The sequence below is a fragment of the Jatropha curcas genome, chromosome 5 (assembly GCF_041381405.1).
Source record: "Jatropha curcas cultivar XTBG-Jc1 chromosome 5, XTBG_Jcur_1.0, whole genome shotgun sequence".
In the NCBI taxonomy this organism is placed as follows: Eukaryota; Viridiplantae; Streptophyta; class Magnoliopsida; order Malpighiales; family Euphorbiaceae; genus Jatropha; species Jatropha curcas.
The window spans coordinates 24467881-24483556 of record NC_143155.1 but is presented as its reverse complement, the minus strand read 5'-3'; the positions used below and the strand labels follow the sequence as shown (position 1 = coordinate 24483556).

The 15676-nt window shown below is 34.1% G+C and overlaps 4 protein-coding genes across 5 annotated transcripts; all 4 read left to right on the top strand.

Moving 5' to 3' along the window:
- The first annotated feature begins 192 nt into the window (after positions 1-192).
- Positions 193-6712, top strand: LOC105650205 (uncharacterized). Its single transcript, XM_089721342.1, is given in 15 exon segments — positions 193-544; positions 644-706; positions 811-924; positions 1253-1487; positions 1568-1723; positions 1810-1961; positions 2047-2215; positions 4456-4694; positions 4788-4850; positions 4939-5052; positions 5465-5696; positions 5778-5880; positions 5883-5935; positions 6035-6186; positions 6369-6712. Coding segments are annotated over 15 exon segments (2172 nt in total). The 5' UTR covers positions 193-371; the 3' UTR covers positions 6523-6712.
- Positions 2242-3668, top strand: LOC105650558 (2-hydroxyisoflavanone dehydratase). The gene has a single exon (XM_089721397.1). The coding sequence runs from the start codon at positions 2538-2540 to the stop codon at positions 3567-3569; it is 1032 nt and encodes a 343-aa protein (XP_089577523.1). The 5' UTR covers positions 2242-2537; the 3' UTR covers positions 3570-3668.
- LOC105650204 (uncharacterized) lies at positions 6699-10896 on the top strand. The gene is made up of 10 exons (XM_089721341.1): positions 6699-6716; positions 6748-6912; positions 7015-7104; positions 7186-7344; positions 7443-7594; positions 7752-7901; positions 8227-8244; positions 9964-10219; positions 10312-10470; positions 10579-10896. Exons 1-10 carry the CDS (start codon positions 6699-6701, stop codon positions 10816-10818), a joined length of 1407 nt encoding a protein of 468 aa, XP_089577467.1. The 3' UTR covers positions 10819-10896.
- Positions 10897-12564: 1668 nt separating this feature from the next.
- On the top strand, positions 12565-15469 carry LOC105649860 (WAT1-related protein At3g28050). Of its 2 annotated transcripts, none has more exons than XM_089721393.1 (7): positions 12565-13090; positions 13182-13247; positions 13348-13461; positions 14068-14296; positions 14394-14552; positions 14661-14812; positions 15130-15469. In XM_089721393.1, the coding sequence occupies exons 1-7, from the start codon at positions 12918-12920 to the stop codon at positions 15164-15166; spliced, it is 930 nt and encodes a 309-aa protein (XP_089577519.1). In that variant the 5' UTR covers positions 12565-12917; the 3' UTR covers positions 15167-15469. The 2 variants fall into 2 exon arrangements, with proteins under 2 accessions (XP_089577519.1, XP_089577518.1); XM_089721392.1 differs by having other exon boundaries at positions 12576-13090; positions 15089-15469.
- The last annotated feature ends 207 nt before the right edge of the window (positions 15470-15676 follow it).

Sequence of the window (15676 nt, the reverse complement as noted above, 5' to 3'; positions counted from 1 at the left end):
TTTTTTAATTCTCTCCGAGTTTCCCCGAGGTCCCTCTTTCGAGGGGGAAAATTTCCCTCATGTTGTAGTAAGTCATGAACTGCACAATAAAACAAGGACAAATTATTTTCTTCTCAACTCAACGGAAAAGCTTATTTTTGCAACTGGGATTAAATGCTTAATTGTGTAATTTAAAATTATCATTTCTTTTTTCTTTACCATCTAAAATTCAAGAGAGCTTTATCCTGTAGGAATTCCTATGAATAAAAAATTGATAACGAAAGCTACCTGTCTCTTGTCATATTATTGAAAAAAATAAAGAAAGGCTATTGCTTAGTTATTTTTTCACTCGTAAGTGTGTGAAGAAAGATATTTTTTTGTTTTTGCACGCAATGGGGAGCATAGTGCCGTTTTTGGGGATGGTGATGGCAGTTTTGGCTCAAGCAAGTGATATGGTTATTAGCAAAGCAGCCATGTCTAAAGGGATAAGCAGACATGTACTTCTTGTGTACTCTTATGCTCTCTCTTCTCTTATCCTTCTTCCTATATCCATTTTCTCCCACAGGTCTTTTTTTTTATTTTTTTTCATCTCCATTTTTTTAATGTACGTATAAGATCAAGAAACTTTTTTTTTACTTTTATTGTTAATTGTTTTCTTCAACAGATCAGATCTTCACCCACTCTGTTTTCCTCTCCTCTCAAGCTTTTTCTTGCTTGCCTTAATTGGGTTGGTAAAATTTAAGCTTATCAATATTTGCTTATCTTGTTATTTTTGCTTAAAAACAGAATTAAATGTGGTTCGGTTGCTATAACAATTAGTTCTTGAAACAGATTTTCTGGACAGGCTTTAAACTATGCCGGTGTACAGTTCAGTTCTCCTACTCTTGGCACAGCCATGCTCAACCTCGTCCCAGCTTTTACTTTCATTTTTGCCCTCCTTTTCAGGTTTCTTTTTTTTTTAAAAAACTTTTATTTTATTTTCCTGTCTTTATTTTATAGTAAAAGGGATTTTATTTTAGAGTTGAAAAATTGAATTATCTACTCTGCTCGAGCACAAAATTGGAGTCCAGTGGAGAAAATAATGCAGGAAGAGAAAAAATTATTGCTTTTTGTCCTTGATAGTTTTATTTTATCATCAAAAGTCTAGATATTTAGTGAGAAAATAATGCAAAGTTGTGACCTTTAGATATTGCTAAAGACACCAGATCAAAACATATTCCAAAACGGAATATACTGTCTTCCGTGTCTACTTTATGTTTTTTTGACATTACAGGATGGAAAAGCTAGACTTGAAGAGCTCAAGTAGTTTAGCTAAATTTATTGGAACTGTGGTATCAATTAGTGGGGCATTTACTGTGACCATCTACAAGGGCTTACCTTTCATTATCATGCCCTCATTTGATGGCTTGAATCATCAATTACTACTTTCAGAAGAAGGAAATTGGATCCTTGGAGGATTTCTCTCTGCAACTCATGCTATGATGACTTCACTATGGTATATTTTACAGGTTAGATCACAAAATAACTAATAAAATAGGCACATTGGCTTTTGTTACGGGAAATTAATTACAAGTCTTGATTATTGCAGGCATCAATACTGAAGAAGTACACATCAGTGCTAATCGTAGTATTTTTTTACAGCTTATTTGCAACAATTCTATCTGCAGTAGTTTCTCTAACTGTAGAAGATTTTGGTGCTTGGAGGTTAAGAACTGACATGGGTTTGGTTGCTGTAATATATTCAGTAAGATATAATCAGAAGCCCTGTGCTTGTTAATGTCTGTCTCAATCATTAATTAATTGAGAATTCTTTCTCTAACATTTGTTTAGGCAGTTGTTGGGAATGTATTTCGGTTAGGCATGACTACATTATGTGTAAGAATGAGCGGACCTGTTTTTGTTTCTATGTTCAAGCCCTTAGGGATAGTTGCAGCTGCACTCATGGGAATCATTTTTCTAGGGGATACTCTCTTTCTTGGAAGGTACATTTTCTTTCTTTTTACTCCATGCAAGGTACACTTCTAAGCAAGCGAATGAGTAAATGCAAATTTCATAATGGTTATGCAGTGTGATTGGAGCTATTGTGATCGCAGCTGGTTTTTATGCTGTTATGTGGGGGATAGCTAAAGAAGAGCAGGCAGGAAAAGGCAGTGGAGTTACAGTCATTGAGGATTCATCCACCCAAAACGAGCCTCTTTTGCAGACCAACATACACGAGATAAACAAACTTGCTGTGTAGACAGATTTTATGTATATATGCACTTATATTGTAACGGCAATTCTCACCGTTAATTCCATGCGATCCATCTAACATTTAAATAATATTATTCCTTTGTTTAATTAGACCCGGACTTTCAGTTTTGAAGTTCACATCAGCCATGTTGATTTGAAACAGAACTTTTGTCATTAATTTCTTCATTAATTTTATTGTTTGTTCGTACTTCATAGTCAGAGCTGTTGAGATTCCCCAATACGTTTGTGTTTCTTGCTCGTAGAGCTTTGGACCGACTGCTAAGTAACAGGAGTTTCATTAACATTTATCTAAAGAACGGTAGCTCATGCGCCTCTTTTCCTACAATAAAAGGCCTCTCCTCTTAACTCTTCCAAGAAAACACAACCAAGAACTCTTTCATCCTCTGTTTCTTGCTTCTAATCTAAACCCTTCATTTCCTTTCTCTTCAATGGCGTCAACTGATAATGACGTTGCCCATGAGTTCAGATTCTTCAGGGTTTACAAAGATGGCCGGATCCACATGTTCAGGCCAACTTGGGAAACAATCCCACCACTTGATGACTCTGTAACTGGACTCAAATCCAAAGACGTAACCATCTCCACTGATCCTCCAGTATCTGCTCGTATTTTCTTGCCAAAACTACAAAACTCTGATCAGAAACTCCCTCTCTTGTTTTACATCCATGGCGGTGGGTTTTCGATGTTGTCTGCGTTTTCCCCTCAATACCACAACTATTGCTCTGCTTTGTCTAATGAGGCTAATGTTCTTGTCGTCTCTATTGAATATGGTCTCTTCCCGACCCGACCCATACCCGCTTGCTATGAAGATTCCTGGGCAGCACTCCAGTGGGTGGCGTCTCATGTTAATCGAAATGGACCTGAGCAGTGGTTGAATGATTACGTTGATTTTGAGAAAGTTTTTATAGGTGGAGATAGCGCAGGAGGTAACATATCCCATACTTTAGCTTTCCGGATCGGGTCAATCGGGTTACCGGATGGAGTTAATGTGGTTGGGGTGATCTTAGTGCATCCATATTTTGGCGGTACTGAAGATGATCATATGTGGCTTTACATGTGTCAAGATAATAAGGGATTGGATGATCCTAGAATGAACCCGCCTGTAGAGGATATTGCTAAGCTTGGATGTGAAAAGTTGTTGATTTTTGTAGCAGAGAAAGACCATTTGAATACTGTGGGCAAGAATTATTATGAGAAGTTGCAGAAAAGTGGATGGAAAGGAAGCTGTGAACTTGTTGAGAATGAAAAAGAAGAACATTGCTTTCATTTGCATAATCCTAACCATGACAAGGCTTTGGAGTTGAAAAGAAAGTTTGTTTCCTTCCTAAAACAAGAGTAATTATGTCTTATTTTATTATGCTTGCTTATGTATGATCTTGTAATTTTGTAAGTTTCACTGAAGAAAATAATCAATAACAATAAAGTCTAATTTAGTTGATTGATAGATTTAATTTACGTCTTGTCGATCAAAGTCCCACCTACCCCATAATATTATTTATTTATTTTTTTCACCATAACTGACTTTATCATTAAACAAACAAAAAAAAATGGGCCACCACCAATATTATTGGAATGAAAATCAGCTTGGCCGTTACAATACGATATTTGGATTGAGTGGTCTTGATTGACTCTTGACTCTTGAAGACACTGGTCAAGATGCGGTATGTGAACGTGACTGGAAAATAAAGCACGGTACAAGTTTTTTTTTTTTTCAATCATTTTAAAATCTAAAATAAGAAAATTTTAAATTCACTCAATTTATCAAATAATTCATAAATTATTATAGGCATGTTATCATTAATTAATTAATTAATTTATTATTATTTACTTTTATGGTCAGTAGATTACTCTAATGATTAAAAATTGAAATTTTCATCTAGAGACATTAATTTTGATTCATGAATAATGTGAAAAAGATTAAAAAAAAAAGAGTAAGATTTCAATTTCTGAATAATGCTGTCAAAAACTGTATTATTTATGCTTGATATCTGTCCTAATTTACAAGTTATTTTTATTTTCGAAAGTCTTATTTAATTTATACTTTTATTTTTAGTTTTTATTATTTAAAGAAAATAAATTAAAACAAAAAAATTTAAGGTAAAAGTTCTTTAGTTCCATTACAATTAATCAAAGCTCAACTTTTCAAAACACCACTGGGAAGAAAGATAAGGACTAGCAAGAGAATAGGCTCATTTTACAGTATCAGATCTTTCAGCACTGATTAGATTGAAAATGATAAGTTCATCAATACCATAGTTATTGTTACAGTTATGGGATTAAGGTTATGCAGTAAAGAGGCTTTATTGCCCTTTATTGGAATGGTGATTTCAATTCTTGCTCAAGTAAGCTCTATGGAAATAACCAAAATAGCTCTATCTCAAGGGATGAACAGATATGTCATTATTGTTTATTCTGATGCTATTGCTACACTTGTTCTTCTTCCTTGTTGCTTAATAGTCCACAGGTCTTCGCATCTCTGTTAATACAAGCTTGCTTTGCTATTCTTTTCTTTTTCTTTACGGTGTATGGTAATTTATTTATTGTGGTTAATTTGCAGATCAGACAGGACTCCACTCACCTTCTCCTTAATTTGCAGCTTTTTCTTGCTTTCACTATTTGGGTCTGTAATTAGAGAACAAATTATCTTTTTATCTAAAGGAATCATATTTTGAGTAGCAATAGTGATTGATTTCCATTTTCTTTTTCAGACTTGGTATCCAGATTTTTGGATATACTGGTTTACAGTATAGCTCTGCCACACTTGGGACGGCCATGCTTAATCTCATTCCAGCTTTTACATTCATATGTGCCATTATTTTCAGGTTTTTCTTTAGTTTCGTATTATTTTTGCTCAAGAGAGAGAATTGGTTTATTTAATTAAAAAAGGAAAAATATTTGTATTTGATAAGGGATTTTTGGTAGAAAATTCCATAGAAATTTAGGGAAGAGGTGTCCTTAGTTCTTAAATCTTACGCTTCAATTTAACATGACAAGAAATTTTCCTATTTTGTGCTTTGTATTAGTGCTAATTAGTAGGATTGGAAAAGGAAATGTCTTCCTTATCGTTCTTCCCATTGAAATTCTGTAAGAATTCAAGATTGAGAACCCCATTTCACTGTATGTATTAACACTCCACAAAAGCCGTAGCCAAGACCAAGACATTTTTGCCTAGCAACCTTTTTGTTTATTGAAATATTTCTAGAATTAATTCTAGATCACTAATTAATTAATTAGGTTGGAAGAAGTAGATTGCAGGAGCAAAAGCAGCATTGCAAAATGTTTAGGAACCATAATATCAATTGGTGGAGCATATCTTGTCATCTTCTACAAAGGCCCATCACTCTTTAGAAGTAGTACTTCCCATATTCATCGTCAGCTACTTCATTCCTCACCACTCTTATGGATAATTGGAGGGTTTTCTTTCGCAGCCAAAGCTCTCTTGGATTCAGCAGTATTTATTCTTGAGGTTTATTTAAATAAATACCATTCATAAACATTTATTAGATAATTAAAACAAACAATTGATTCTCTTTTCTTTTTTTTCCAGGCCTTTATCCTAAGAAAGTTCCCTGCTGTGCTTACAATAATGTGTTTTGCCTTCTCCTTTGATACAATTTTGTCTGGAATTTTCGCTTTGGTTGTAGTTAATGACACAGTGCTTGGAAATTGAGACCTGATATGGGTTTGTTTGCCATTTTTTATGCAGTAAGTGGATATAGTATACTCATTAGCATGATTAAGGTTTGAAATTATTTTACCAACTTCTTAACAGATTAATCAGATTTTATGTTCTTTAACATGCAGGCAATTATTGGATCTGCATTTCGTATCAGCTTAATTACTTGGTGCCTGAGCAAGACTGGGCCTCTATATGTGTCCATGTTCAAGCCTTTGGCTATTCTTTTTGCAGTTATTTCAGATGCAATATTTTTAGGAGATGCACTTTCTCTTGGAAGGTAGACATTTTTAATTTTAAAATCCTTATCAGACATTCTTGATTCTCGATGAATATTAATTGGCTTCGGGAACAATGGAAAATTGATAAATTTTTGTACTTGATTTATTTTCATATGAAAGAAATTAGGATAAAGACATAATAGAGATTTACCACGTACTGATAATTCTAAAATTGTTGCAGCTTAATTGGAGGAATCATTATTGTTACTGGATTTTACATGGTGTTGTGGGGAAAGGCTAATGAGGAGAAGTCAAGACAGCGTAATGGTGTAGGAAGTTCTGAATTCTCCGGCGAAAGGGATCATCTGCTGCAGAATAAAACTGAAGAAATATAAGCATTCTGCAGAAAAAATTTATCTTAACAGAAAAGCGTCGGCTATCATAGTGTACTTCATTGGCCACATTCCTATCGCTCTACAAGTCTTACCCTTAAAATACAAAGTCATGTTAAAAAGTTTCAATTAATCCCCGCCAATATTTATGGGAAGTAATTAAAAAAGTATCAATTCACATGATTAAGTATAATCCTGTTGTTCTTCTCATTTCATTTAATATGAAAGGCTAAAGATATATCCAGCTCAGAAATTTTCATCTACAAAACTTTCACTATTTCAAATGAGAGTTATTCATATATTGGTATAGGATACAGCAATCCAACTCTGGCCTCAGCAATGATTGATTTAACTCCAGCTTTTACTTTCATACTCGGTGTCATCTCAGGGCAAGTACTAATCAACAGCAGCCTTCTTTTTCATTGCAGTTTATGTAGATATACTGAATGCATATATTTAATTAGGCTTAGTTTTTTTTTTTTTTTTTTAAATCAGATTCTTGTTTTGCCTCCATCAAACTGGGCCATCGGAGGTTTTTTCCTCGCAGTTCATAGTTTCATCCTTGCTGTAATTTACATTATCCAGGTAGACATTACCAAAATATCTACAACGTATTTTTAGATATAATTTTACTTCAAGAATTGATCTTTGTTTTGACATTTCCAGACTTGGATCATAAGGGACTATCCGTCAGAGATAATCATTACATTGATTAATTGTTGCTTTGTGACTATCCTGTCAGCCATAGTTACTCTGATTGCTGAGAAAGATCTGAATGCTTGGAAAATAAGGCCTGATATTGGGTTGGTTGCCACTGGGTTCTCGGTGAGCGTGGAGAAGGAAGTTTTTACTTACTCTTCCTCCACGATAAGCTTCTTATTGGATTTTATAATGGCTTGATATTTTTTTGATTAATTTTGTAGGCAGTTTTTGCAGTATCACTTCGAAGTGTTGTTCACACATGGGCATGTCATAAGAGAGGCCCTGTATATACTTCCATGTTTAAACCACTTGGGATGGCTATCGCAGTATTCATGGGGGTATCTTTCATAGGGGATACTCTCTATCTTGGAAGGTAGTATTCCTCACTTGATTATGTATTATCAGGACTAATTATCATCAACTCTTCATCCTGAATGCAAAAGCAGTTAGGAAAGGGAAAATAAAAGAAAACAATGTTGTCTGTTTCAATTTTTTTTCTCTCATCTTTTTTCCCACATTTTACTATGCAGTGTGATAGGAGCTGTTATTATTGCCTTTGGGTTTTATGCTGTGGTTTGGGGAAAAACGCAAGAAGAAACAGTTGAAGACAAAGAGAGTTGTAGATTTGAGTCATCTTCCCCAAAAGTCCCTTTTCTGCAGAACAAATTCCCAACTGTATAGTATTTTGCATGAAATACATAAAAATGGAACTTGATTAGGTAGATTTATATCAATTTTAAGCTGAGGAAATATGTGTAATCCTTTTTGTAATAAAAAAGCTGTTGGTCATTCATATTAGGTGTCTGTCTCTTTGAATTTGATACTCAAATTATTAGTTACAGATCTTTCACATCTTACAGGATGAAAACATACATTTTTTTATGGTTATTAATTATATCATGTGGGAATTACCTACAGTAATTATTGTTTTGCTCAGATTCATTTCTCTGATTACAGACATAACTTTCTTACCCTGAATGATTAAACTGTAGCCTTAACTTGTAGTCCTGCAACAATCTGCAGGTCAGTACTTCGATGCCCCTTTTATCATTTTCAGTTTATTGCTATTGATATGATTCCATTGTTAGGGTGCTCTTTCTATTCATGTACCCCACAAAAGAATTCTGTGAAAATGGTGGAAATATTATTTTAAATCCTTAAACATCCTCTATCTATGTTTCTCCATTGTCTCTCTTATTTTTTTGGACGAAATGATCAAAGTACTAATAGAATCATAAGTTAGCGACTTCGCAGTTAGTTCTTGAAAACAGAGATCATGTGTCAATTTAGCTGTAATTGAGGGGCCAACGTTAATTACTTTAAGCTCCAAATATAATGCAGGAGAGAAATCGTATTACTCTTTGCCAGTGCTTTTTGGCCTGTGAACATTTTTATCATGAATAAAGTTTAGATATTTGGTAAGAAAACATGTAAAGTTGTGACCTTTACTCCTTTAGGCTTTAGATACTGCCATCTTAGTGTCCTGAGCTTCAGACTTTTGGTTTCTTTATATTCCATTACAAATCGTATATTTTATTTAGCAATTGACGTTTCTTTGACATTGTAGGATGGAAAAGCTAGACCTGAGGAGCTCAGGTGGTTTAGCTAAATCAGTTGGAACTTGTATGTCTTAATTAGAATGAAATTTTGGAAAATGATTTGTTTTTTACTATGGGAATTTTTACATTTCATGTCAAAATCAACCTTTAATATACATAAATATTTTATACCAAAATTCTTCTCTAAAAATATTTTACACCAAAATTCCTTCTTAAACCAGCATTTCAAAATTATTCAATACATTTATCCGTGAAAACATTTTCAAATACACGGGACATTATGTGTTAAGGGATGAACTTGCTTAAACTAAGTTTATAGACCCACTAAAAATTATTAGTTATAATTTGAATTTAAATTTTTAATTTGAACAAATTTTTTGGTACGCATTGATCAAAAGTTTTTAGTATTTCTTAGCAAAAGAAATTAGGTTTTTTTTTACCAAGGCTTTGTTTGGACGGGGATATAGGTGAAGGAAGGGTAATTAAAATATAGTAAAATATGGTGTTTGGTACCAGTTGATTTGATTAAAGAGAAAAAAAAAAAAATTTCCTGGAAAAACTTGCATTTCTTCTTCCGTGACCCTGGCAAAACTTTGTTAGCATCTTAGTTGTAAGACAAGGTATGGGACTTGTCTTGGATTCACATTTAAAGTATATAGGATTTCAACGTGGGATTTATATGAACTTGAACTCTCCAATCTTCAGGACTAGCTTTTGAGATGTGGTTGTCCCAGGGTCATAACAATATTTTCGTTTCCTTTTCCTCATTCTTTAAACGCTCCCCTTCCATTTTCCCCACCCTCTTTCTCTCCGTAGTGCTCTATTTCTATCTTGGTTACAAAACCGGCACGATTCTGTTGACGGGTTCCATGCACTCTGCTGGCAATCCGAGGACGCAATTGCGGAGTCAGGTTTCGAGGTGTTGCCTTACGTTTGGGCCAAGCTGTTTGGTCGGGTCTTCATGGACAATAATCTGTTTCATAATAGCACATGTATTGTTTGTGAATTGATCAAATTTTGTATGAAATAATTAGTTAATTTAAGAGATAGGTGTAAAGTTGTGATGGCAGAATTAGTGAGGCCAGCCCCTAATGGATTTTGATACCCCTATATTATTCTTTTCTGAAGTAGTAAATTTCAGACTTACCAATCAATTTTCCATCAAAAATGATGATGACCATTGATTAGTGCTTGATTATTGGTGGATTCAGAATGGAAAAGCTAGAATGCAGATTACAAAGTACCAAGCCAAGTCAATTGGCACCACAGTATCAGTCGCAGGAGCTTTAATTGTGACTTTGTATAAAGGGCAACCTATCATTACAAATGCTGCATCACAAGTTAATGAACAGTTGCCGTTGTTCTATTCAAATTGGGTTATTGTTGCCATTTTTTGTGCAGTTGGTGCATTGTGCATAGCTCTGTTTTATATTGTCCAGGTACTATGCCAAATCTGCAACTTGCGAGTTTTTACATGATGCAAAGTATAAATTTAATCTGACATTTAACTCCCACTGGAAAATTTACCCAGACTTGGATTCTGAAGGAGTACCCTGCAGAGTTGATGATAACAATGATAACTTGCATCTCTGTGACTCTGTTATCTGCTGTAGTCCCTCTAATTTTAGAGAAAGACCCTAATGCTTGGATGCTGATGCCTGATGTTGAATTGATAGCTATTTTATGCTCAGTAAGTATATACCATATGGCTATTTCAAAGAATTATTATTCTGTCCCCTTTTCATTCAGGTTGTTTGTTACATTTTGCTGTAACTTGATGTTGTTGTAAATTCTGTAGGCAGTTTCTTCAGTATCACTTCTTAATGTAGTTCAGGCATGGGCATGCCGCGAGAAAGGACCTCTCTACACTGCCATGTTTAAACTACTTGGGATGGTTATTGCAATTTTCATGGGGGTTTCTTTTCTTGGAGACAAACTTTATGTTGGAAGGTATATTTCTGTGCTTTTCTTTTTTCCTTCAAAAAGGAAAAGAATTGAGAAAAAGTTACCTGATTCATATTTGCAGAGTTCTTTGTAGGATAAATGAAGAAAGTTATAAATTATCACATAATCACTTCCATGAAAGAGAACATATTAGTTGATTCAGATTCTATAATCCGATGGAATCCATTTTCGTTAGTTCAAATTTGTATTTTCTTGTAAAGCTTGAGAAGGAAATGTTGGGATTAACGCTCTGATATCAATTTGTTGGATATTGCGCAGTGATAAACTCCAAGATTGATTAATAATTTATAACACCAAAAATAATAACGGGAAAGGCAACCAAAATAATACTAACACAAAACACTAAATAATATTGTATTAATAAGAAGCAAACATTTACAAAGTTTTAAGGAAAGGATTACTTACTTGGTGTTTGCTTGGTTTGCTTGGTTTTTACAATTGAGAGGAGGGGTGGTATTTATAGGTATTTCCACCTCCTCAATATACGACTAAGATTTGTTTACAAAATTGGACGATCTAAATTACAAGAAAAATTCTAGAGTTAGGTAAGATATTTTCATTACATCTTGGAGAATAGTGGAGTATTCTAGAATGTGGGCTTGGACATCCAACTTTGGGCTTAAGACTTCCCAAGTCTTGGCTTATTATAACAGCCCATTTTGGTGGAGACTAAATTAATCGGTGATATTTTAATAGGAAATAACATTTTACCTGATTGAATTTTATCACTGAGTGTAATTGGAGGTATTGTTATTGCTCTTGGATTCTATACGGTGATATGGGGAAAAGCCAGGAAGAAAAGATGGCTGAAGAAGATGATGGAAATTCAAACATGCAGTCAAGCTCTCATAAGATACCTCTTCTGCGAAACAAAAATACTGATTTGGAATCAACAATCACTTAAGCTAAGTTGACATTGAATAGAAACAAAAAAAAAATTGATAAAGAAAGCTACGTATATCAAATGTGGAGATAACACACTCCTCAGTGCGAAGAGGACGAGGATTATCGATTCTTATATTTTGAATAATAATCTTATCTTTAATTAATGCGAGATAAAAAAAATGTCAAGGAAACAATAAATTAAGAATTTTACAGCTAAGTTTTAAAAAATAAAAATCTTTTAAGTATAATTTATACACCAATTTTAACTTTTTTCTCCTTTAAAGTTGAATAAGACCAATTTATAATCAAATATATATAATAATATATGTCAACATCACCAATATGTTATGTCATTGCGTTTCATGTCAAAATCAACATTTTTAACATATTTTTTATATCAAAATTCCTCTCTTCAACAAAACATTTTACGTCGAACTCATGACTAACTGTAGGTCCGCTCTGTATATCACAATAATAATAACCCATCTCGAAAGCAATTGCACAGTGCTCACCAGTCACCATCACCACTGACACTCCAACTTTGAATTAGATGGGCCTATTGATAAAAGGCAAAGCTTGCATATTCTTGGAATGGTATAATGATGAGAACTAAATTTCACACCGATCAAAATTTTAATTTTTAAAAAGGCTCGCTTATCTTATGTTTGAGATTTTTACAAGTGTTCGATTCTTTTGATTTTGGAAAATACAGAGGGAAATTGCAGATTCTAGAGCATTCATATAAGTTAAAGATTCAGAATTAATCTCACTATTACCACTGACAATTTATTGGTTTCTATAAGGTGAATAGTACTGTAATACTGTAGACTTTTCGTTTCCACCTTATTATTTCTCATTTTCAAACTTTTCAAGAAATAACGAAGAGCCTTACCTCTCTCTCTCTCTCTCTCTCTCTCTCTCTCTTTCATGTCAAAATAAAAAATTTTAATATTATTAGTTATACCAAAATTCCTGACTTAAAATAAGCAAAAATTTCCATACATCTCAACTCAAACCAGCTTTACAAAGTTACTAATAAATCAATCAATCATGAAAATAGGAAATCACTGGCAGGTAGGGCAAATACGGCCCATGTTATTGACTTTTAAAGATCTAATAAGTTAAACTTTAACATCTCTATAGACAGGAAATCGTAATTTAGCTACCAAACACATAAGAAAACAACACCATCACAGACATTGCTGCCATTAGAGGACATTGAGCATCGGAAATCTGAATCATAAAAACCGAATCAAGTCTTTCTCTTCCTTGCTTCTTAATTAAAGAATGTGGAGTCCAGGAGTAACAGCAGCCATGGTGGGAGTAGAGTTCACGGAGGTAGGCATAAGCACCATCATGAAAGCAGCCATGAACAAAAGCATGAGTCAATTTGTGTATATAGTTTATTCAAATGCCTTTGCCATCTTCATCCTTCTTCCCTCTTCCTTCATCTTTTACAGGTAATAAATTACTGGCTATTCTTCTTCTTCTTTTAACGTTGATTAGGACTCCAGAATTACTTAATTTGTATTAATTATTAATTTGTTTCAGGGAAAGGTCTCCCCCCAAACTTAATGCATGCATCTTCTCTAGAATCTTGCTTCTGAGTATTGTCAGGTTTTCTTATATTTCATCGCTTAATTAAAATTAATTGGAACAGTAATCAGTATTACGCTGATTATTAAAGAATATTATTTCTGGGTTTTGTATTGTACAGTTTTAGTATTCAGATGCTTTTTAACACTGGAATAAAGTATAGCTCTCCAACTTTGTGCACAGCCATGACTGATCTAACACCGGCTTTCACTTTTTTACTGTCTGTAATATTCAGGTGAGTTTCATCTTTTAGATTCTCTGTTTTGTTGTTTAGTGCACTAGCTGCCTTAACCCAGGACTTGCTGCGTTATCCAGTTAAAAAATTATGACCGAGGGAAAAAGTACAAATAGCAATGCAATCTTTTGAGGTGTGATTGTCCCAAGTTTATAACAATCTTTTCCTTTCCTTTTCCCAATTCCTCTTTCCTTCCATTTTCACCAGTCTCTTTCTCTCGTTAGTGCTCTGTTTCTATCTCTGGTTTACGATTCTGTTGACGGGTTCCATGAACTCCGGTGGGCAATCCAACGACGTAATGGAGGAGTCAGGTTTGAGGAGTTGCCTTACGTTTGGGCCACGCTGTTAGGTCGGGTCTTCACGGCCAGTAATCTGTTTCATAATAGGACAGTTGGCCTTTTGTGAATTGGTCAAATTTTCTGGGAAATAATTAGTTAATTAAGAAATAGGTGTAAAGTTGTCATGGCAGAATTAGTGAGGCTATCCCTAATGGATTTTGATACCCCTATCTTATTCTTTTCTAAAGTAGTAAATTTCTGCCTCACCAATAAATGTTCCATCAAAAATGATTATGACTATTGATTAATGCTTTACTGGTTAATTTAGAATGGAAAAGCTAGAGTTCAGATTACAAAGTAGCCAAGCCAAGTCAATTGGCACTATAGTATCAGTTGCAGGAGCGTTGATTGTGACTTTGTATAAAGGGCAACTTATCACTGCAAATGTTGCATCCCAAATTGATGAACAGTTGCTGTTGCTCTCGTCAAATTGGGTTATTGGTGGCATTTTTTGTGCAGTTGGTGCATTGTGCTTAGCATTGTTTTATATTGTCCAGGTAAAAACGCTAAATCTGCAACTTAATTACCTGGTTTTGCATGATGCAAAGTATAAATTTAATCTGACATTTAACTCCCGCTGGAATATTTACCCAGACTTGGATTCTGAAGGAGTACCCTGCGGAGTTGATGGTAACGGTGCTAACTTGCATCTCCGTGACTCTGTTATCTGCTGTAGTCTCTCTAATTTTAGAGAAACACCCTAATGCATGGATACTGAAGCCTGATGTTGAATTGATAGCTATTTTATGCTCAGTAAGTATATACCATATGGCTATTTCAAAGAATTATTATTCTGTCCCCTTTTCATTCAGGTTCTTTGTTACACTTTGCTGTAACATGGCGTTCTTGTAAATTCTGTAGGCAATTTTTGCACTGTCACTTCGTAATGTAGTTCATGCTTGGGCATGCCACAAGAAAGGACCTCTCTACACTGCCATGTTTAAACCACTTGGGATTGTTATTGCAACTTTCATGGGGTTTTTTTTTCTTGGGGACAACCTTTATGTTGGAAGGTATATTTCTGTGCAAGCGTACAATTTTCTTTTTCCTTCAAAAAGGAAAAGAATCGAGAAAAACTTAACTGACTCATATTTGCAGAGTTCTTTGTAGGGAAAATGAAGAAAGTTTTAAACTATCAAATAATCACATTCATGAAAGAAAACAATATTAGTTGATTCAAGATTCTATAATGTGATGAAATCTACTTTCGAACTTGTTTATTTAAAAAAAAAAAAAAAAAAAGCTTATGAAGGAAATAACATTTACTTGATTGAATTTTATCACTGCAGTGTGATTGGAGGTATTATTATTGCCCTTGGATTTTATACAGTGATATGGGGAAAATCCCAGGAAGAAAAGATGAATGAAGAAGGCAAAGGAAACCCTAACTTGGAGTCGAGCTCTCATAAGATCCCTCTACTGCGAAACAACAGTAGTGATTTGCAATCAACAATAGCTCAAGCTAATTCCATTTTGTATTAAAAAGCCGTCGGTCACTGATATTAGGGGTCTCTGTCTCTTTGAATTTGATACTCAAAAATGTTAGTTGCGAATCTTTCAGGATGAATTAATACATTTTTGTATAATATTTATTATTTCACGTGGGAATTACCTATGTTAACAGATTCAGATATTTGGTAGACATAACTTTCTTACTCTCAATGATTAAACTGTAGCCTTAACTTGTATTCCTGCAATAATCTGCAGGTCAGTATTTCAATGCCCCTTTTATAATTTTCATTTTATTGCTACTGATATGCTTTCATTGTTATTGTGCTTTCTTTGTTCATGTACCCCACAAACGAACTTCGCCAAAGCGATGGAGATATATATATATATAAATCCTTAAAAATCTTCCATATCTATGGCATTAATTA

Coding starts and splice junctions, on each gene's coding strand:
- LOC105650558 (XM_089721397.1), top strand. CDS start 2,538: ATGCGCCTCTTTTCCTACAATAAAAGGCCTCTCCTCTTAACTCTTCCA.
- LOC105649860 (XM_089721392.1), top strand. CDS start 12,918: ATGTGGAGTCCAGGAGTAACAGCAGCCATGGTGGGAGTAGAGTTCACG. Junction 13,091..13,181: donor TCTTCCTTCATCTTTTACAG/GTAATAAATTAC, acceptor AATTTGTTTCAG/GGAAAGGTCTCCCCCCAAAC. Junction 13,248..13,347: donor TTGCTTCTGAGTATTGTCAG/GTTTTCTTATAT, acceptor TGTATTGTACAG/TTTTAGTATTCAGATGCTTT.
- LOC105650204 (XM_089721341.1), top strand. Junction 10,220..10,311: donor CTCTGTTTTATATTGTCCAG/GTACTATGCCAA, acceptor AAATTTACCCAG/ACTTGGATTCTGAAGGAGTA. Junction 10,471..10,578: donor TGATAGCTATTTTATGCTCA/GTAAGTATATAC, acceptor TAAATTCTGTAG/GCAGTTTCTTCAGTATCACT.